Below are 19,868 nucleotides of genomic sequence, written 5' to 3' on the forward strand. Positions count from 1 at the left end.
CCACTGAAAATGATATTGCTTTGCCCTCACATCTGGAATCACAGCTTCTGGAAGTTTCCACTGACAGCACTTTAAAGGGGCAGTGGGGAAAACTGGACCTAGGCTCCTGGATTGTTGTCTCAAAGGAGTACCCACGTCTTGCACTGAGGGCTGTGAAACTCCTTCTCTCATTCACGACTACATACCTGTTTGAATCAGGGTTCTCCATTGTGGCCACAACTAAGACCAAAGCTCGCAACAGACTCAGAGCATCACTGGAGGCTACCCTGAGAGTGAGCCTTTCCCCCATTCCACCCAGACTGGATCTGATCATGTCTGAGAGGCAGGCCCAAGTGTCTCATTAAGAGGCGAACATAAATTGGGAGTTGCAGCATGTTAAAAAAATGACAGAGTCATTGTTGTGACTGTTATTGTTCATTTGTCACAGATTTAGAGAGTAACTTCTAGTTCTGCCATGCAAAAATTAAGACTGCTAAATTGTCAAATTCATCAGCAGGTTATAAGGCAATATTTAATTTGCACTTTATTTAAATTTCATTTACAGTTTATTTATTTAATTTAAAACTTTTATTTTAAATGTATTTATTTTATTACCATAGAATTTTATTTATCAGAATTTCTCTTCAGTTTTTTGAGAGTATCTAAAATAAACACTAGAATACACCAGCACTGTATGGTAAGAGCTGGAATGACATGGCTCAAAGCACCTGTTACTGATTGAAATGGCAAGTCAACTATGAAATCTCATAATTTTGAAATATGGTCTCCATAATAATAAAAAAATCTTAAATCTTTTCTTTCATGAATGTGCTTATACCACCCAACATGGATGCTGCTCTTACTCTCACCACCACTATGAAAGCTAGTTGTTTCCACAACTGGTTCCTCCCATGTAACCATGCAGAAACCTGCATTTCTCAGTTTCATACTTTAGCAGTGCACAACTAGCTATACATGTCCAATTTCCCAGAAGATGACTTGTCATTTTCTGGCTTTACAGGCAAATAAAAACACAGTCACTTACATGACAGTTTTAGCAGAAACACAGTCAGACTGTGTGGTGTTAGTTTGAGCAACATAATATAAAGACAGTAACTGACAGATGAATAAATGTTGCTTTAATGAAATTGATTCATCATAACTCATTTTATTAGTGATTATCTAACTGATTGTCCTTCTATGTTTGTCTGTCTGTCTATCTGTCTGTCTCCTCTGCTGTCGCATTCAACAGCAGTTCGGATCACTATTAAGCAGGGAGAAACAGCGTAATGCGCCAATCTCTGTTCTTGCAGTACCTCTCGGTTGCACTATTTGGCAAAGAGGGACAGGGGCGGGAGGGAAATCAAATAGTCAGACTGACAACAATACCACCGGAAGTGAGGCGAAAAAGTAAAATAAAAGTTTATATAAATAATAAAATTAAAAGGCTATTATATAGGGTCTTTGGTTTGACGTTAGGTCAACCCTAACCCGTCTTATTAGGTGATATCTTGTTACCAGTCTGTGTAACATACATATGATTTTGTTGACAGTAGAGTTTGGTAGTTGCTGAACAATATCCTATTTATGTTAATATTTCTACAGCTGCAGGATACAACATTTGGCAGGAGTATTATCTCCTTTAAATGTAGCTAAGCTTCCTCTCTTTGTACTAAGGTAGGCCAAACACATCTTGGACCTATGCACTGGAAATAATGAAATAAAATGGATTTTCTCTTCTGGTATAATTTTAACAAACACTGCTATTTTCAAATGTTCCTTTTAATCAACCTCAACATTAAACGCAAAAGTCTAACCCAATTACTACGTGTACTCTTCTGGTCTGGTATCGCGCATTGGCGCTTTTATTGTGGAAAGTTTGACCGGATGTCTTGCGACTGGCCATGTCCTAGCTTTCCGCGGGGAGATGGCCGAGGACTCTTTGCTGGTTCCTGTGAAGTCGAAAAGAGCTCTGTGGACAGACAGCAGGAGGCGAGAAAACCCGTTACAATCCTCTCCGAGCTCCGTTTCTAAAAAGTACTGACGGTAAGGCCCAATTCGATGCTTACCGTGTGTCAGGCGGCTTGTCCGCCCGCAACTAAACGGCCCGAAAACAACAGGCTGAGCGCTCGTTTTGTCGGTGGCGTTCTCCCGCCGACGGTTGGTGTGGCGGGGGAGGGGCGGGGGAAGCAGCAGCAGACACACAGACCTAACCCAGTATGTTGCTGTCTTTCTGTCTGGGAGATTTCTGCCTTTTGTGCAGAAACGCTGCCGGACAGACATTGTGCGCTTGTCTGAGGCCCCTCTCCGCCCCGTCTCACCTGAGGTGAAGCTGTAAATACCAGTGAGTAAAAAGAGCGAGCAACATGGCTGACGCTGGCCCTGCAGAACCTGCTGTTGGCCAGTGCAGATAATAACTGCAGATAATAACTGTAACGTTATATTTATTAATGTTTTAACCTCTCCAGCTAGCTGACTGACGCTTAACCTAGCAAGCTTGTTTGCTGACACGAGTAAAATGAAAAACAACAAAGCAAACGTGAGTAACAGCTGTCAAAGCGCAGAATGCCAGCACTAAATACCTTTTTATGCAGCCTTTCACAAATGCCTTTGGTGCATGTTTTCATTACCATACAGTCAGCAATGCAGAGAGGAGAGAGACAACTATAGTTATATATTTATATGGCTAAACTTAGTGACAGCTAATTTGAATGTTCGAGTCTTCTTATAGCTACGTCCCTTTTTCAGTTCATAACCAAAACAAAGGTCAACTGGAGTCTGATTCTGCAGGTGAAGCTAGAACGGGAATCTGAGGCTGCAGGTGAAGCTATATCCCTGCTGCCGACTTAATGATGCTCATCTCACAGAAATTACATTGCATACATGCATTTTGTCATTTCTGTCTCCTTCCAGTCTCTCAAAAAGTCTTTCTTTCAAAACATCTACTGTACATCTGTCTTCCAACATTGTGAAGGCTCCAATTTTTAAAAGTCCACTTCGCCCAAAACATGCAGATAGGTTGGGTTTTCATTTATAAAGTTTTGGTAAGCATAACACTGGGGAAGAAATATTTGGAACACAACATAAATTCAACACTTTTTTAAAAATCAGCAGCTATGCCTGTGACTGACGACCTGTCCATGGTATACCCCTGCCTTTTGCCTAAAGATAAAACCCACAATGCTCACTGAAATAATTTCAAACTGACAGAAGTAACAGTAAATAAAAAAATTACTGAAAATTAACTAATGAAAATCAGACATTGCTTTTGAATTGTGGTTCAACAGAAGAATTAATGAAACTGTCCTGGACAAAAATGATGGTACCCCTAGAAAAGTTTGAAAAGAATTTGACCATAGGGACATTTTAAACTAAAGCATGTCCTGTAATTAGCATCACGGGTGTCTTCAAACTTGTCATCAGTCAGTCTACCTATTTAAAGGCTAAAAAGTAGTCACTGTACTGTTTGGTATCATGGTGTGTACCACACTGAACATGGACCACAGAAAGCTAAGGAGAGAGTTGTCTCAGGAGATTAGAAAGACAATTATAGACAAGCATGTTAAAGGTAAAGGCTATAAGTCCATCTCCAAGCAGCTTGATGTTCCTGTGACTACACCTGTGCATATTATTCAGAAGTTTAAGGTCCGCAGGACTGTAGCCAACCTTCCTGGATGTGTCCGCAAGAGAAAAACAAATTGAAGAGACGGATAAAAAGAAGGATAACCAAAGAGCCCAGAACAACTTCCAAGGGTGAACTCAGTGTCAGACTGCACCATCTGTCCCTGTTTGAGCCACAGTGGACTTAATGGAAGACGACCGAGGAGGACTCCACTGTTCAAAGCACATCATAAAAAAGCGAGACTAGAATTTGCCAAAATGCATATTGACAAGCCACAAAGCTTCTGGGAGAATGTCCTTTGGACAGATGAGACAAAACTGGAGCTTTTTGCCAGTCACATCAGCTCTATGTTCACAGACGCAAAAATTAAGCATGCAAAGAAACGAACACTACCTACTGTGAAACCTGGAGGAGGCTTGGTTATGTTCTGGGGCTGCTTTGCTGCATCTGGCACAGGGTGTCTTGAATCTGTGCAGGGTACAATGAAATCTCAAGACTATCAAAGTATTCTGGAGTGAAATGTGCTGCCCAGTGTTGAAAAGCTTGGTCACAGGTCATGGGTCCTCCAACAGGATAATGACCCAAAGCACACAACTAAAAACACCCAAGAATGGCTAAAAACAAACCAGTGGACTATTCTGAAGTGGCCTTCTATGAGCCCTGATCTAAATGCTATTGAACATCTATGGAAAGAGCTGAAATAGGGACTCCATTTTTTTGGAATCAAACCTACAACAATCAAGTCTAACAGACTGTAATCAATAAACACCATCAGGTGCCTTCATCTGTCATGAGGCTTTCACTATGCTGTTGTAGCACTTCTCCTTAGTTATATACTGTAAGAAGAGAAGCATGGATGCTGCTTAAGAATGGTTATCCTATAGTGTCAACAGTTTTTCTGTTTATACATGGCAGACAATGTAAAAATGCTTGTTAAAATGGCAAAAACAATGTGTGACACAATTTTGATTGGGCAGTTTTCTATAGTCTTTATATTTTAAGCATGTTGTTTCAAATTCTGGTTCCATATCTTGTCAGAGTTCTAACCACAAGTTATTACTACACATCAAAAGGTATTTTCAAAAAAATTAACCATTTCCCACATCTAAAAAGTTCTTGATTTGTCAATGTTCATTTTGCAGTGACTAGCAGTCTGTTGCTTCTCTGGCTCTCCAGATGTGAACTGGGGGTGGTAGTGTAGTGTGGATGCTATACCTAAACAATTTCTGCTACAGCTCTGCTGCAGTATATATGGAAGCTACAGACATACATAGACACTTTAACTGCTATGCTACTTGTTAGTAATTGCTAAATGCTAATGTCAGTCATTTTCATAGTAATGTCAACTGTGTTGTGCCTCAAACATTTCTGTCGTTATAGCTCTTTAAGCGTGGCAGTGTGGCATTAGTACTAGTTAAAGATTTTTCTGTTAGTTTGCTGCTTTAGCATGGATGCTAGTTATAAATTTCCCAGCCGTTCCAAAATATTGTGTCTACGGTCTTGAATTGGGGAAAAAAAAGTTTGCAAAAGTACAGTTTGGCTTTGTCATCACTATAAATGCGAGTCAGTTCAGATGGTTGTATTTCCACTTCACAATACTCACTGAGACACTGACCCATTGACCATTGAGGTTTAGACTCAAATGTGGCATTTTTTTCAACATTCAAAACATTCTTCATTCTACAAACAGTCAACCTTAAACCGGAGAAAACCAACTAGGGTGTAAACACTGAATACTTAAATTTTTTCTTTTTTAAATAGACATACCGAAAAAATGTGTACTTAGCAGATTTGATGTTAAATTAAAAACATGTTGGATTTATTGTACTGGTCCATGGAGTCAGGGCATTGCTGGGGCTTGATCTAATCCAGAGGTTTTGTCGAGACAAAGTGAAACGTTCAGTGTTTGATTGAGCCTTCAATCTAGAGTTCCTTACAGTACAGTTACAGTGGGTGTTTGTATATGCAAAGTTTTGTAAAAATCTAGTTTAGCTCTGTCTTTGGGACTGAACGCCACCTGTCACATTTGACAAACTTGATGTTTTGTGCTGGACAGAAAGTCATTCATGTCCAGCACTGGCCAGCCCCTCAGGACAGCAGATGACTAATCGTGTTGCTCGGGGTGATGGGAAGGAAATCACCACCAGCTGCAGCCAAATGCTGTAAAATGTCTCTTATGGTTTTGGTTTAGTTTCTTCTGCAGGTAACCAGCCGTTAGTTGGATACCCTGCACCAAGCATTTATTTGTTAACAGCACTTGAAATTATAGGTTGAAATTGTCATTTGTTTAAGCACATATTGAAAATGTACTAACACAGTTGCTATAAATGACAGTTATTTTTAGTATCAATTAGTCTGTCAAACATTGAACATTAAATGTTCAATGGGAATATCACTACCAGACATGACTTTCAAAGAAGATTTGGCTGAAATCTTAGCAGGCTCCATGTCACTCTTCGTTATTTCAAAAACAATTTCAGGGACGGTTCCATCTTCCAAACTACCTTTTCATTTTACATTATGCATTGATATACTGCATTTCATGCATGTCTTTCAAATCTGGAGCTTTAGCTGTTTTCCAAAGTTTCAAAATACTTCTAGACACTAATCATCCCCACCATAGTCATTGTAAATCTTCATTTTGCTATATTTAGTATTTGAGATTTGTCCATAGTAAACATGAAACGGGAGTCAGAGGGATTGTTGAGCTAAGCCAGTGACTCAGGACTTCCTTAACTCCAAATGTCTCACTAATGTGCATTCACATATACAATGGAGGAAAGTTTCATTTTGTACTTTCAACACAAACCATTGTTCTGTGAAGTCTTACTGGTTATCTATTTACTGATTTATTTCCCTTCTTCCTTTACATATTGTCCACTTTCTCAACCAGCAGACTAAAATTCAATACTATCGTAAAAAATTTGTCTCACATTAGGTTCATATTTTGCTTCAAATATAATTGAGAAATGTTTCTGTTTTTGTATAGTGCCATCTGTTTCCATGAACTGCAGAATGCTTCTGTATTGAATGAAATAAAGAAACTCTACATGTGGGTAATAAGGAATGCAACCACAGAGGGGCACACTCCAGTGTCTTCATGTGCCGGTCCCAAGTCCGGGTAAATGCAGAGGGTTGTGTCAGGAAGGGCATCCGATGTGAAATTTAAGCCATATCAAACATGTGAATTGCAAATATTCAGCAAGAATGAAAGAAAGGTGTACAAGACAGTGGTGAGACCAGCAGTGTTGTATGGTTTAGAGAGAGTGGCACTGAGAAAAAGACAGGAGCTGGAGGTAGCAGAGCTGAAGATGTTGAGGTTCTCTCTGTGAGTGATGAGGATGGATAGGATCAGGAATGAGTACATCAGAGGGACAGCTCATGTTAGATGTTTTGGAGAAAAAACCAGGGAAGCCAGATTGAGATGGTTTGGACATGTTCAGAGGAGGGACAGTGACAGTACATTGGTAAAAGGATGCTGAGGTTAGAGCTGCCAGGAAGGAGGCCTAGAGGAAGACCAAAGATGAGGTTCTTGGATGTAATGAAGGAGGACATGATAGGGTAGTTGGTGTGGGTGTGGAGGATACAGACAGATAGGGTTAAATGGAGGCAGATGATTCGCTGTGGCGACCCATGAAGGGAGCCACCGAAAGGAAAAGAAGAAGAAAAAGGTTTGGATCATACATAGTTTTTGCCACAAACTTGTTTTCACAGTTGTTTACATCTGTGAATTTAAATTACTAATCAGTGGGAGAGGTTTTTTTTTTTATAACAAGGTTTTGAGCAGACAGGGGAACAGAAGGGGACAGTAGAGATGTGTTACATAACATTTTGCCTGCGGATAAATGATACACTCCATCACAGGCCCCACTATCAGTAATTGAAATCTCATGTACAGAACATGAAACCTTTTGAATGCTGATCTATTGTGGGCTGAACTGAAGCTGTTCTGTCATACTTACACCAATCTGCATTTTGTTTAATTCCACAATAATAACAATTTTTCCACAATAAGATGCAAGGTTCAATTCAATTGGTCCCTAACTAGTTAGTAACAACCGAAGGTTTAACAAATTCAGGGTAAGATGTAGACATTTTATTTATCTTCTGCATTGTTTGCAGCTTATTCATGAAATCTGTTCATTTTGATTATTTTCAAGCTTCATATGCAGTCAGGCAGTATATCTGAAGTGTCCATAATCAAGATGCTGTTTTGATAAATAAAACATGGACAGCTTGATTCCTGCAGTTAAGAGTTCAGGACAGAATACAAATATGCCCCATGGAAAAGGTGCAGAATGTAAATCATTAGACACCTTCACTGTTAGAACAGACAAGTTGTCTGCAGCAGATACAGTCGGCTTTTTGTGAAGATGGTAGTGTTTATTTTCATTATTTACATTTTGCTGAATAGAGCTCTGTAACATAACAATTTCCTGTGATTCTGATTCATTTTACCACCTGCTGTTCATAACCAGAAAAATTAACCAAAGACCTAGGGCCTAGCTTTTACAGAGCCTTTATCCGCATCTTATAGTCTCCCATGGCTTATGTATCATGGCAGCTTATTTGCCATCATAGGACTAAACTATGAAACTTAAATCAACATAAATCTAAAATTTCTAACTTATATGTTTTCATGAAAAGTCACACTAAAATAAAACATAACTGGCATGGCTACATTTGTTTAGACATTATTTATCTTACAGTTTTGTTGAACTGTGTTTTATTGTCACAGGATGAATTCTGGTTCTTCCCTCTAACCGTGAAGCCCAACTCCTTGGAGTGCTCAACCTCTCGTCACCATTCCTGAATACTGGAGACTGGATAAAACCTGTGAGTGTAACTTGTTATGTTCACCAGCAGGGGAAACTAACTTATCAGCAACTTCTTAGCTTAGTGCTTTACATGTTTATGCAAGTAAATCATTAAGTAATTAATTTTAACTTTGTATTTTTAGAGGGATCTACAGTGCAGCTCTCTGAAGTATCTCCTTAGTTTTATTCAACATGTTGACATGGTTACTATTGGCACATTAGGTTAATAATAGTGGATTACCACACAATTCAAAACAATGAGCTACCTAAACACAGGCAGTCAGAACATTAATTAGATAAAACAGTCTAAAATTTGCACAGTTATATTCTCTGTTTCTTATAAGCTGGATAACCCACTAATCCTCCTTCATGTTGCAGGCTCCTGGACAATAAGATGAGAAAATAGCCATGCAGTTTAACCCATTTTTAGATAGATCAGTGCTTTCATGATGACTAGATATTTAATATCAACCTGAGTGTTTGTGACTTAATTAGTTATGATCAGGGCAAAACAGTCTTCTTGAAATTAAAAGGATGATCTATGTCACCCCTGGTGGGTTGACCCTAGGTGATTTCTGTTGTTGTAATTCCCTCTTGTCACACATAGATGTCAGCAAATGTTTTAAAGGATCAGATCAGCAGCTCAACAGGACAGTGTATGAGTCTCTGAAGAGACTTTCAGATTTCTGTCTGCCTGTCACTTTCCATTGTTGTAGAACTGGACTGGTTTGTGTTGTAGCTGTGTGGCTGGGCAGCCTGGCTGCCTCCCTGCCTCCAGATGAATGAAGAGCACTCCGGGACACAGAGACACAGCTGATACAGGTCAGAGGTCATTTAAATGTTGTGCAACCACTCCCTGGTGGTAGCTTTGTTTGTCTGTTTCTATGTCTGACAACTTGCAGATATACATATATAGATATACAGTTTTGTTATATATTGGTTATCTGTATATATGCCCCCCCTATGTACAGTTCTTATTGAAATCATGGTAACTATAAAGAATAAACAACTTCATCAACTTTACTGTTTGCATGCTGAAATCAGTTTGACTTGTCACACGTGTAGGTTCATCCTTTTCCTTTCTGTGCGGTTCAGACTACAACAGCATTTCCAAATCGTTCCGTTCATAGCGACTGAAACACTGTGGTGTGGATTGGCCATGTGATATAACTCTGCCAGGAGCTGGTGCTTGTGGCCTTCAGAAGCTGGTGCTCTGGTTGATCTGATGATGTTGCAGCAGCATTTCGTCTTGTATTTTCTGTCTGTTGCTCTGTTTGCCTGAACAGCATTCCCTCCATAGTATACTCTGAAACTCATATGCTACAGCAGCCGCTTTATTCAGTTAAACATTCAAAAGCCTGAGAATAATTTATATTCCCTATTGAGTCACGAGATCGTAGCTTATAAATGTGCGCCAAAATGTGTGCCATATCAGCTGAATGATGAACTCTGTCACTTTTATTTTAACATTAGTATTATCTAAAATGAAGAAATGTTAACCAACAAAAAAGTCCAAATGTGTCTAGGTTAATTTTTGATATAGTACTAAAATTAGCTGGGGCCTTGGAAGGTTGAAAAAGCATTTAAAGTTACAGACCAATGAAGTTGAAACCATGTGGGATTTACTGGGCAGACTGTCACATCATTTTGCTTTTGTGTTTGCCAAACGTGCTGTGTTTTCTCCTCAGGGCATGCAGGTGTTTCTGCAAATATGATGAAGAAAAAGAATCCCCATAAGTGAGTTAAGATGTTTTTCTACTCATTTATTTTAGTTTTAGTCAAAATTACTGCATTCAGATGTCCTGTAGCAGGGAACATGTATGTTTCTGTTCCTATATTTGGGCATCTCACAGATGCATCTGAAAGTACAAACAACAAACGAGATCTCAAAAAGGATAATTATTACTGTCATTTCATGTCACTATTAAGGAAACATAAGAGCAATCTGAGTCCAGCCACCAAAGTTTTGTCACAGCCGCGACGTAACATCGTTGGCTGTAGAATCCAACATGTCTGGAAGGAAGGAGGTGGCCATGTGGTCTGGAAAGGAACAGTGCTCGATCAGGTAATCAAAGAATTGCTTTCTTACTGAGTGAATCAGGGATTCAGAACAGATTCAGAAACAGAAGTTGCTTTATATTCATGTTTCACATTGTCTCCAATCATATGTGTCCAACTTCCCTCTAACAGTATAGGCATCAATACCAAACAAGTATCTACATACACTTGCACTAACCTCTGTATCGTCACTGTCACACTGGTGTATTCTTCCAGGAAACTAAGATGTGTATTGTTATTTAATGAATGATTAAATGAGAGAAGCATGTATGGAGAGAGGCACAAGCAAAACAAGTGTTCTCAGTTTTATGTGTTTCAACCAGGTCCCAGTGAACCCATCTCTCTATCTTATCAAGTATGATGGTTTCGACTGTGTTTATGGTTTGGAGCTTCATAAAGACGAGAGGGTTCAGGGGCTGGAGGTGCTCCCTGACAGACTGGGTAAGACTGAACTGACAGTGACAAACTAAAAATGCTAACACTAAGTATCAGAGGTCTACCGATATGGATTTTCTCTGGCTGATGCCGATATTTAGAAATCAGGGCAGCCGATGGCCTATATATGATGCCGATTCTTTTGGCCGATTTTAATTTTCCCCCTTCATCTCTTTCCTGTGCGTATCGGACGCACAGACACACTTACTGAGGAAAGTTATCCTGCGTGTAAGAAGCAAGAATATTCGTCTGAATTGCACGCGTTTCTACTTTCAGATTTGTTGCACACATGATAAGCATGGTCAGCATCAATTCTAATACGCTACGATGTAATTACACGTTCGAAACGAATGGTTTTTCCCTGCCATCATTGACTGAAGCCGTGTGTAAACAGGGCACGGGTACAGTGTGTGTGTTGCTCTGTACAGAAACAGAATGAACAACATGAGTTTATCCATACAACGCATGCTAATATAACAATTTAGCCGCTGGGCTTGTTAGCATGTTTTGGTACCCGTGCCTACAGCCTAAACTACAGTTCGCTAACAATACAGACCCAAAAATAGTTACTCGCCATCGTTCTCCAAAAGTAGCTTCATACTTAACCAATGAAATGCTTAAGGCTAAATTAAAAAGGAAAGATAAGTACTTTCTTATCGTTTCTGGACACTTTTCAGCAGACGGGAACATCAGCTCACTCAACACCGGTGACGACAACCTGCTTGTCGCACAACAACGCTTAGCTGGTCGCAGCTGTGCCTGCCTATAAATCGGTTTAAAATGGGCCGATGTCATTAATTAAAATGTGCACAGAAACGGCCGATCGATCGGTCGACCTGTACTAAGTATGCTAAGCCAGTGCTAAATGCTAATAAATTAGCTTAATAATGTTGGTAAATATGTAGCAGCATGTTGTGCTTATTATTATTACATAGGGAGAAACAGCTCAACAGTCTCCAATTACACTTTTAAATTCAGTTTGAAACAGCCTTTACACACGTCAATGTAACATGCTAATATGTTTCATTGGTATACATATAACAATTGACAACAGAGCACATTAATCACAAGCTAATGTTGAGTGTATAACAATGTTGGCTAAATATGATGATAGCATACAAATTGATGGTATATTAGCATGCTAATGTATTACATGTATGGATGCACAGCATGATAACATTTAATCACATATGTTAGCATGCTGAAATATAGGCTAACAAAGTCCAGCTTATACTAATGAAGTTTGTGCCAAGTCTGCAGTAAAGCCCAGAAAGGCAGAGGGGACACCCTTGGGATTTAGGTGACAATATGACTTCTCATCTGTTTTTTTTTTACCTTCAGGGTAGACTTGTCATTTTTGGCCCAACTAGTTATGACAGTTTACTTTTCTTGCGTGTTACAGACATCACAGCTTCACAGGGCTGCTAAGATGACATAAAGTGACTTTTGTCCTGTTTTGAATTTTCATACCTGCAGCTAAATCCCGTCTGACAGATGTCAGCCTGGCAGATGCCATGATAGGTAAAGCAGTAGAGCACATGTTTGAGACAGAGGAGGGTCCGAAGGAGGAGTGGAGGGGGATGGTGCTAGCCCGGGCTCCCATCATGACCACTTGGTTCTATATCACCTATGAGAAAGACCCCGTCCTCTATATGTACCAGCTGCTGGACGACTATAAAGAGGGAGACCTTCGGATCATGCCTGATTCCAGTGAGTGAAGTGATTTTAAAGAGGAACTTAAATGAGCCAACCTGATCCTTTTATGTGTATTTAGCATTTAGATTATATCTGGATAGTGCTTGCAGTGGCAAGACAATGTAAGTTAAGCCTTTGGGATGACCTGCATTTTTGTATAAACCTGTCTTAAATTATGGTCAAATCTTCAGTTAAGTTACAATTTTGAATTCTATATTTTATGTAATAATGCATAGTTTATTTTATTCTTATTTTTTATACTGAATACATCATTCAAACATTCACATTGGAGGCTGGAAAAAGTATGTGAACAACTGTAGAAGGTTGGTGATGCAGCAGGACAATGAACTTAAACACTAAAGAACATCTACTACAGAAATCCACCTAGATGCAGTAAATGACCTCAAGAGCGCCGTTTACACCACGTCATAGAAATATGTCTGAACTGAATCAGTTCTGTAAGGAACGTGTCCAGAATTCCTCCTGAACGTTGTGTTGATTTAGTTCAGATACAGGAAGAAATTTGTTTGAGGTTGTTGCTGCTAAAGATGGTTCAACTAGTTATTAAATCTAAAGGTTCACTCATTTATTTATTTTGTTTCCATGAGTATTGTGAATGTTTGTGTTCAATTAAAACAAAAAGGACTGTTGGTGTATTATGAACATTACATACGTACAATGTGTCTCTGACCTTAGAAGATTAGATCACATGTTTTGACCAATAAGTGCAGAAAACCAAGTAATTCTGAAGGGTCAACAGACTTTTTCTTGATTGGTGCGTGTGTGTCCTCAATCTCGGGCCCCCTACCAGAGAGATGGCAGTTTGAGGGTTTTCCTAGCACTGCGCTCTTCTGAATGGAGAGCTCTGATGTTGTTCCTGGGATCTGTTGGAGCCACTCTCCCAGTTTGGGTGTCACAGCCCAGAGGGTACCGATTACCACGGGGACCACTGTTGCCTTCACCTTCCACATCTTTTTAAGCTCTTCTTTCAGCCCTTGGTATTTCTCAAGCTTCTCATGTTCCTTCTTTCTGATGTTGCTATCATTTGGGATTGCTACATCTACCACTACGGCTTTCTTCTGCTGTTTGTCCACCACTACTATGTCTGGTTGGTTAGCCATCACTAGTTCGTCTGTATCTGGAAGTCCCACAGGATCTTAGCTCAGCCATTCTCCACCACTTGTGGAGGTGTATCCCATTTTGACCTTGGGACCTCCAGCTCATACTCGACACAGATGTTCCTGTACACTATGCCAGCCACTTGGTTCCATGTATGCCCTGCCTGCTGGCATCTTATAACCTGTTGTTATGTGCTGGATTGTCTCAGGGGCATCTTTACACAGCCTTCACCTGGGGTCCCGCCTGGTGTGGTAGACCCCAGCCTCTATTGATCTTGTGCTCAGGGCCTGTTCTTGTGCTGCTATGATTAGTGCCTCTGTGCTGTCTTTCCATCTTTTCCAGCCACTGGTGGGACTTTGCGATGTCAGCCACTTCTTTTATCTGTCTGTGGTACATTGTTAATTTCGTTGACGAAGTATTTTCGTTATAATTTTCGTCAACGACAAGTTTTCACTGACAAAAATGAGATGTTAACTAAATAAAAATTAAGTGATGACGACGAAAACTAAATAAAAATATACTGACATTTTTGTTGACTAATAAAAACGAGACGAAAATGTGAGTGAGGGACGTTTTTAGAAAAGATCCAATCAGAATCAATCTTCTTAGACGCACACGCACATTTAAAAAGTAACTGATTCACCTAGTGACGTGGGATGTGTGAGTACATGACATCATCATAGCCTACACTGGGTTTCTGTCTGACTTAAACTATAATGAAATGGAAACAGCTGGGAGAAAACAAAGAGAAGATATATGGGTCAGTTTCATCTTTGATGCAATGGCATTACTGCTATAATACAGTTTTTCTTTTAAATATTTTGGAGTTGCACTTTTGCTTTAAAGAATGAAGAATGTCATATGCAAGTTATAAACGATGCATATCTAATTTTTGGTCTTTTATGGAAAGGCCATATTCCATCTATATTTAATGAAACTTGTTTTTCATTTAATTTTAATTTAGAATATTTTGTATATTACAATAGTTTTACTAAATTACACTTAAATTAAACCCAACAGATTTTAGTCGACTAAAATCTTATGCTATTTAGTCGACTAAAACTAGACTAAAACTAAAACAAAGCAGATGACTAAAATATGACTAAAACTAAAATTGCATTTTAGTCAAAAGACTATGACTAAAACTAAATTAAAATCTGCTGTCAAAATTAACACTGCTGTGGTACATGCTGTGCAGGGGTTTGTCCTGCCATAATGGTTCTTGTTCCTCTGTCTCTTCTTCGAGCTTCTGTTGCCTGACATATTCACTTGGTAACTCAATTGGTAAATGGTAAATGATCTTATACTCTGACGCTCACCAGTCACCGGCCTCCGTCCTTCCTTTTAGTGTACAGTCTCAGGATACTGGATTTGGGTTGAAACCCTCCATGCATTGTGACATCGGTGGCCTCTGTCTCGTCTTTTGACCAGCTCATTATGTCAGCGGGGGTATCTGATGACCGGTAGGGTGTAGGGGCTCATGGCGTAGACCGTTCCCATTTAGCTGGCTTCTTAGGACTTGCCTTACTCTGTGTACAGTGGGTACGGAAAGTTTGACCCCTTTTAAATTTTTCACTCTTTGTGTCATTGCAGCCATTTGCCAAAATCAAAAAAGTTCATTTTATTTCTCATTAATGTACACTCAGCACCCCATCTTGACAGAAAAAAACAAATGTAGAAATTTTTGCAAATTTATTAAAAAAGAAAAACTGAAATATCACATGGTTATAAGTATTCAGACCCTTTGCAGTGACACTCACATGCTGTCCATTTCTTCTGATCCTCCTTGAGATGGTTCTGCTCCTTCATTGGAGTCCAGCTGTGTTTAATTAAACTGATTGGACTTGATTAGGAAAGGCACACACCTGTCTATATAAGACCTTACAGCTCACAGTGCATGCCAGAGCAAATAAGAATCATGAGGTCGAAGGAACTGCCCAAGGAGCTCAGAGACAGAATTGTGGCAAGGCACAGATCTGGCCAAGGTTACAAAAGAATTTCTGCAGCACTCAAGGTTCCTAAGAGCACAGTGGCCTCCATAATCCTCAAATGGAAAAAGTTTGGGATGACCAGAACTCTTCCTAGACCTGGCCGTCCAGCCAAACTGAGCAATCGTGGGAGAAGAGCCTTGGTGAGAGAGGTAAAGAAGAACCCAAAGATCACTGTGGCTGAGCTCCAGAGAGGCAGTAGGGAGATGGGAGAAAGTTCCACAAAGTCAACTATCACTGCAGCCCTTTATGGCAGAGTGGCCCGACGGAAGCCTCTCCTCAGTGCAAGACACATGAAAGCCCGCATAGAGTTTGCCAAAAAACACATGAAGGACTCCCAGACTATGAGAAATAAGATTCTCTGGTCTGATGAGACCAAGATTGAACTTTTTGGCATTAATTCTAAGCGGTATGTGTGGAGAAAACCAGGCACTGCTCATCACCTGCCCAATACAATCCCTACAGTGAAACGTGGTGGTGGGAGCATCATGTTGTGGGGGTGTTTTTCAGCTGCAGGGACAGGACGACTGGTTGCAATTGAAGGAAAGATGAATGCGGCCAAGTACAGAGATATCCTGGAAGAAAACCTCTTCCAGAGTGCTCAGGACCTCAGACTGGGCCGAAGGTTCACCTTTCAACAGGACAACGACCCTAAGCACACAGCAAAAATAACAAAGGAGTGGCTTCGGAACAACTCTGTGACCGTTCTTGACTGGCCCAGCCAGAGCCCTGACCTAAACCCAACTGAGCATCTCTGGAGAGACCTGAAAATGGCTGTCCACCAACGTTCACCATCCAACCTGACAGAACTGGAGAGGATCTGCAAGGAAGAATGACAGAGGATCCCCAAATCCAGGTGTGAAAAACTTGTTGCATCATTCCCAAGAAGACTCATGGCTGTACTAGCTCAAAAGGGTGCTTCTACTCAATACTGAGCACAGGGTCTGAATACTTATGACCATGTGATATTTCAGTTGTTCTTTTTCAATAAATTTGCAAAAATTTCTACATTTCTGTTTTTTTCTTTCAAGATGGGGTGCTGAGTGTACATTAATGAGAAATAAAATGAACTTTTTTGATTTTGGCAAATGGCTGCAATGACACAAAGAGTGAAAAATTTAAAGGGGTCTGAATACTTTCCGTACCCACTGTATGTATTTGGCTGTGGCGACTTTCCTTGCGGCTTCTTCTTGGTTCCCATTTGCCTGCAGGATTCCAAGGTACTTGTAGCTTTCCTCAACATCTGGTATGCTGCCTTCTGGCAGTTCAATTCCTTTAGTCCTGACAGCCTTCCCTCTCTTTATCATCCGACTACACTTATCCAGTCCAAATGACATTCCGATGTTGTTGCTGTATATCCTGGTGGTGTGGATCAATGAGTTGATGTCTCGCTCACTCCTGACATACAGCTTTATGTCATCCATGTACAGGAGGTGACTGATGGTTGCTCCATTTCGTAGTCAGTATCCTGAACCAGGTCTGGCTGAGGGGGTTCAGGCTTCAAAAAGTATTCAAACCCCTTCAGTTTTTGCATCCTTGTGTAAATTTAATTTAATATGAAGTTTTGCCCAGTCTACACTCAAAAAGCCATAATAAGTAATTGTAAATGTGATTTTAGAATTTTTTGCAAATGTATTAAAAGTCAAAAGCTAAAATTTCAAAAGCATTTACACACTTAATTCAGTACTTTGCAGAAGCTCTTGTGGTATCAGTTAAAACTTCAGTCTTCCTGCCTCTTCAGGTCACTTTTCAGGTCTTTGGAGACTAGACTTTCCAGGTTTAATTGATTTAAATATGTTTTGTTGTACCATCTCTCTGCAGACGACAGTGTCCCAGCAGAGAGGGAACCTGGTGAGGTGGTGGACAGCCTGGTGGGTAAACAGGTTGAGTATGCCAAAGAGGATGGCGGCAAACGAACGGGCATGGTCATCCACCAGGTGGAGGCCAAACCCTCTGTCTACTTTATCAAGTTCGATGACGACTTCCTCATCTATGTCTATGATTTGGTCAAAACGTCATAAAACTGTGTGGTTGTCCTGAGCCCCTCTGCCTACACAGAAACAAAATGCAGCACATGCTGAGAGATCTGATCCAGCACTTGTCCCTCCGACCGTCAAAGACAAAAATAAATACTACGGAAAAACGACATGCTTACTGAGAACAGGCTTGGTGAAGTTCAAGCCTCTTATCTAGATCTTAACATTTTGAAAAAACGAAAGGTTTTCGAAAATTCTGTTTTATTCTAGGGAAAAAAGGATGAAACTGTACTTGAAGATGGAGGCATTTTAGAATTTCACATTCTAAATAAAAAATGATTGACCCCTTAATGTCCTTTCAAAGTCCCAGGACCTCCTTATACCTAAAATTTCTAAACATTCAAATTAATTTACAATGCCTGAGTTCATGCAGTGTACAGGCAGCATAAAATTTGGTCTTGATGACCAGCTCAGCTGATTTGAGAGTGAACATGTCATTGAAGCATTGGGTACAAGTGGAGTAGCATTCTTCTGTGGAACCAAGATGAGAATGATTACTGGAGTTATATTAAACTTCTGGACTTGCTGCCAGCATGGAAACATGACCATAGTCCTCAGAGGCTTCTTGACTCCATCAGGTAACAAATCCGGCCACAGAAAAACAGACAGATAGTCTGGAGATGATTGGTGGAATGGTCTTCAGAAAGAAAGACAGTCCTCGATCAGAAAAACAAACAATATGCAGGTTCATGTCTGAACAAAAAGTGAAAAAAGATGGCTAAATTGGACATTACAAAAATAGTCATAGTCAAATGATCAGATATTAAGTCAAAGTTACTAAATGAAAATTATAAGATAGCAAGTTAAAACAGTGAAATATCAAAATTATGAGATCAAGGCCAAATATTAAATTTAAATTTTCACTAAGTTGCTCATTTTGAATTAACTCTAACAATTTGACCCCAGAAATTCCAAATCTTTACTTACTTTTTAAACAGTCAGAATATTGACTTATTCTTGCATAAATCTGACTTGCCAAGCCTAATGTCTTTTCTATTTCTATTGTTTGTCATCTCTGGTCAGTTTCCATGCAAGTGAGATCGGTAACAAGCAGTAAAAATAACTGGTACCCCTTTAACCATTAAAATTTTGAGGCAGTCTAAAACTTTGGACACCTGCGGGTCACAAAATTCAAACAAATGAACAAAAAAAACAAAATTAGTTCTCACACAAGGAGTCGTCTTGAAATGAGGACAATATCGAAAAGGTCTGAAAGCCTAATTTTTCCCTTCTGTTCAGTTGGAGGTTAACTGGAATTGGATTCTGTGCTGGTTTTTGTACAGGGCAAAACATTGCTTCAGCACATTGTTCTACACTGGCTCCTTTTCACCAACTTCAACCGAGCATTGAAGAAGAGGTTGGACAGATCCTCACCTAGACATCTGCAGTTGAAAACTGAATTTTCTTTTTGCTTTTATCATTGCCAAAAGCCCCTTCTGTTGTAAAGTTGTTTGTTAAAGACGATGGGACAGCCTCCTTGTGTTTTCACTAAAGCCTTTGGATTTACTCGTGTTGTCTTTTCTAAGTCATCAATGAAGGAGTAAAAGGACAGAGAAAAAAAACTGGAACTTGGCCAAAGCCTTTTTATCCTTGGCAGTTTGTTTTAATGTTAAATGGTTTGTTAGAGACAAATACCTGGATCTGCAGTTTCTTGGTTTCCTCTTCCCCCGTTTGAACTTCAACCACAGTAATAAATGCTAAATGTTACAAGTCATGGAAACACCGTGGATTCAAGAAGCAAAAAACATGGTTAAATGCACCTTAAATCTCAAAGGAAGAGATACAATATTCCCTGGACTGTTTGTGAGTGTGTTGGACTTTTAAATATCAGCAGACCTAACAAGCAAAACAAATCTGTAGTCATACAGTTTTCAGTTTGGAAGGCAGGTCAAGGCAGCAAGTTTTTAGTTTCAACAGTTCAGGTGTTGAGCATCAGAGGTCTGTGATTCCCAATCACTTCTGTATCTTGGTTGATAAAATTATTACTGAAAAAAAACTTGTGTTTACATACAAATCAAAAGATTACAGACTCCTCAATGTTTCTGTCAGACACCAACAAAGATGATCTGTTCTGTTCGACAGCATGTATGCAGTAAGAGAGGACACAGCCAGTTGGGTC

General features: G+C 39.8%; 1 protein-coding gene across 7 annotated transcripts; it reads left to right on the forward strand.

Annotated features, from left to right (window-relative positions):
* The first annotated feature begins 1,868 nt into the window (after positions 1-1,868).
* LOC113124294 (spindlin-Z-like) lies at positions 1,869-17,950 on the forward strand. Of its 7 annotated transcripts, XR_003295022.2 has the most exons (9): positions 1,869-2,025; positions 8,340-8,437; positions 9,135-9,240; positions 10,107-10,155; positions 10,348-10,483; positions 10,800-10,917; positions 12,388-12,621; positions 17,535-17,802; positions 17,868-17,950. XR_003295022.2 is itself a non-coding variant. In XM_026296918.2 (8 exons), exons 3-8 carry the CDS (start codon positions 9,201-9,203, stop codon positions 17,732-17,734), a joined length of 777 nt encoding a protein of 258 aa, XP_026152703.1. In that variant the 5' UTR covers positions 1,869-2,025; positions 8,340-8,437; positions 9,135-9,200; the 3' UTR covers positions 17,735-17,950. The 7 variants fall into 7 exon arrangements, 6 of the variants coding, with proteins under 6 accessions (XP_026152703.1, XP_026152704.1, XP_026152707.1 ...); XM_026296918.2 differs by having other exon boundaries at positions 17,535-17,950; XM_026296919.2 differs by having other exon boundaries at positions 9,158-9,240; positions 17,535-17,950.
* Positions 17,951-19,868: the final 1,918 nt, after the last annotated feature.

The sequence above is a fragment of the Mastacembelus armatus genome, chromosome 12 (genome assembly GCF_900324485.2).
Source record: "Mastacembelus armatus chromosome 12, fMasArm1.2, whole genome shotgun sequence".
Classification (NCBI taxonomy): domain Eukaryota; kingdom Metazoa; phylum Chordata; class Actinopteri; order Synbranchiformes; family Mastacembelidae; genus Mastacembelus; species Mastacembelus armatus.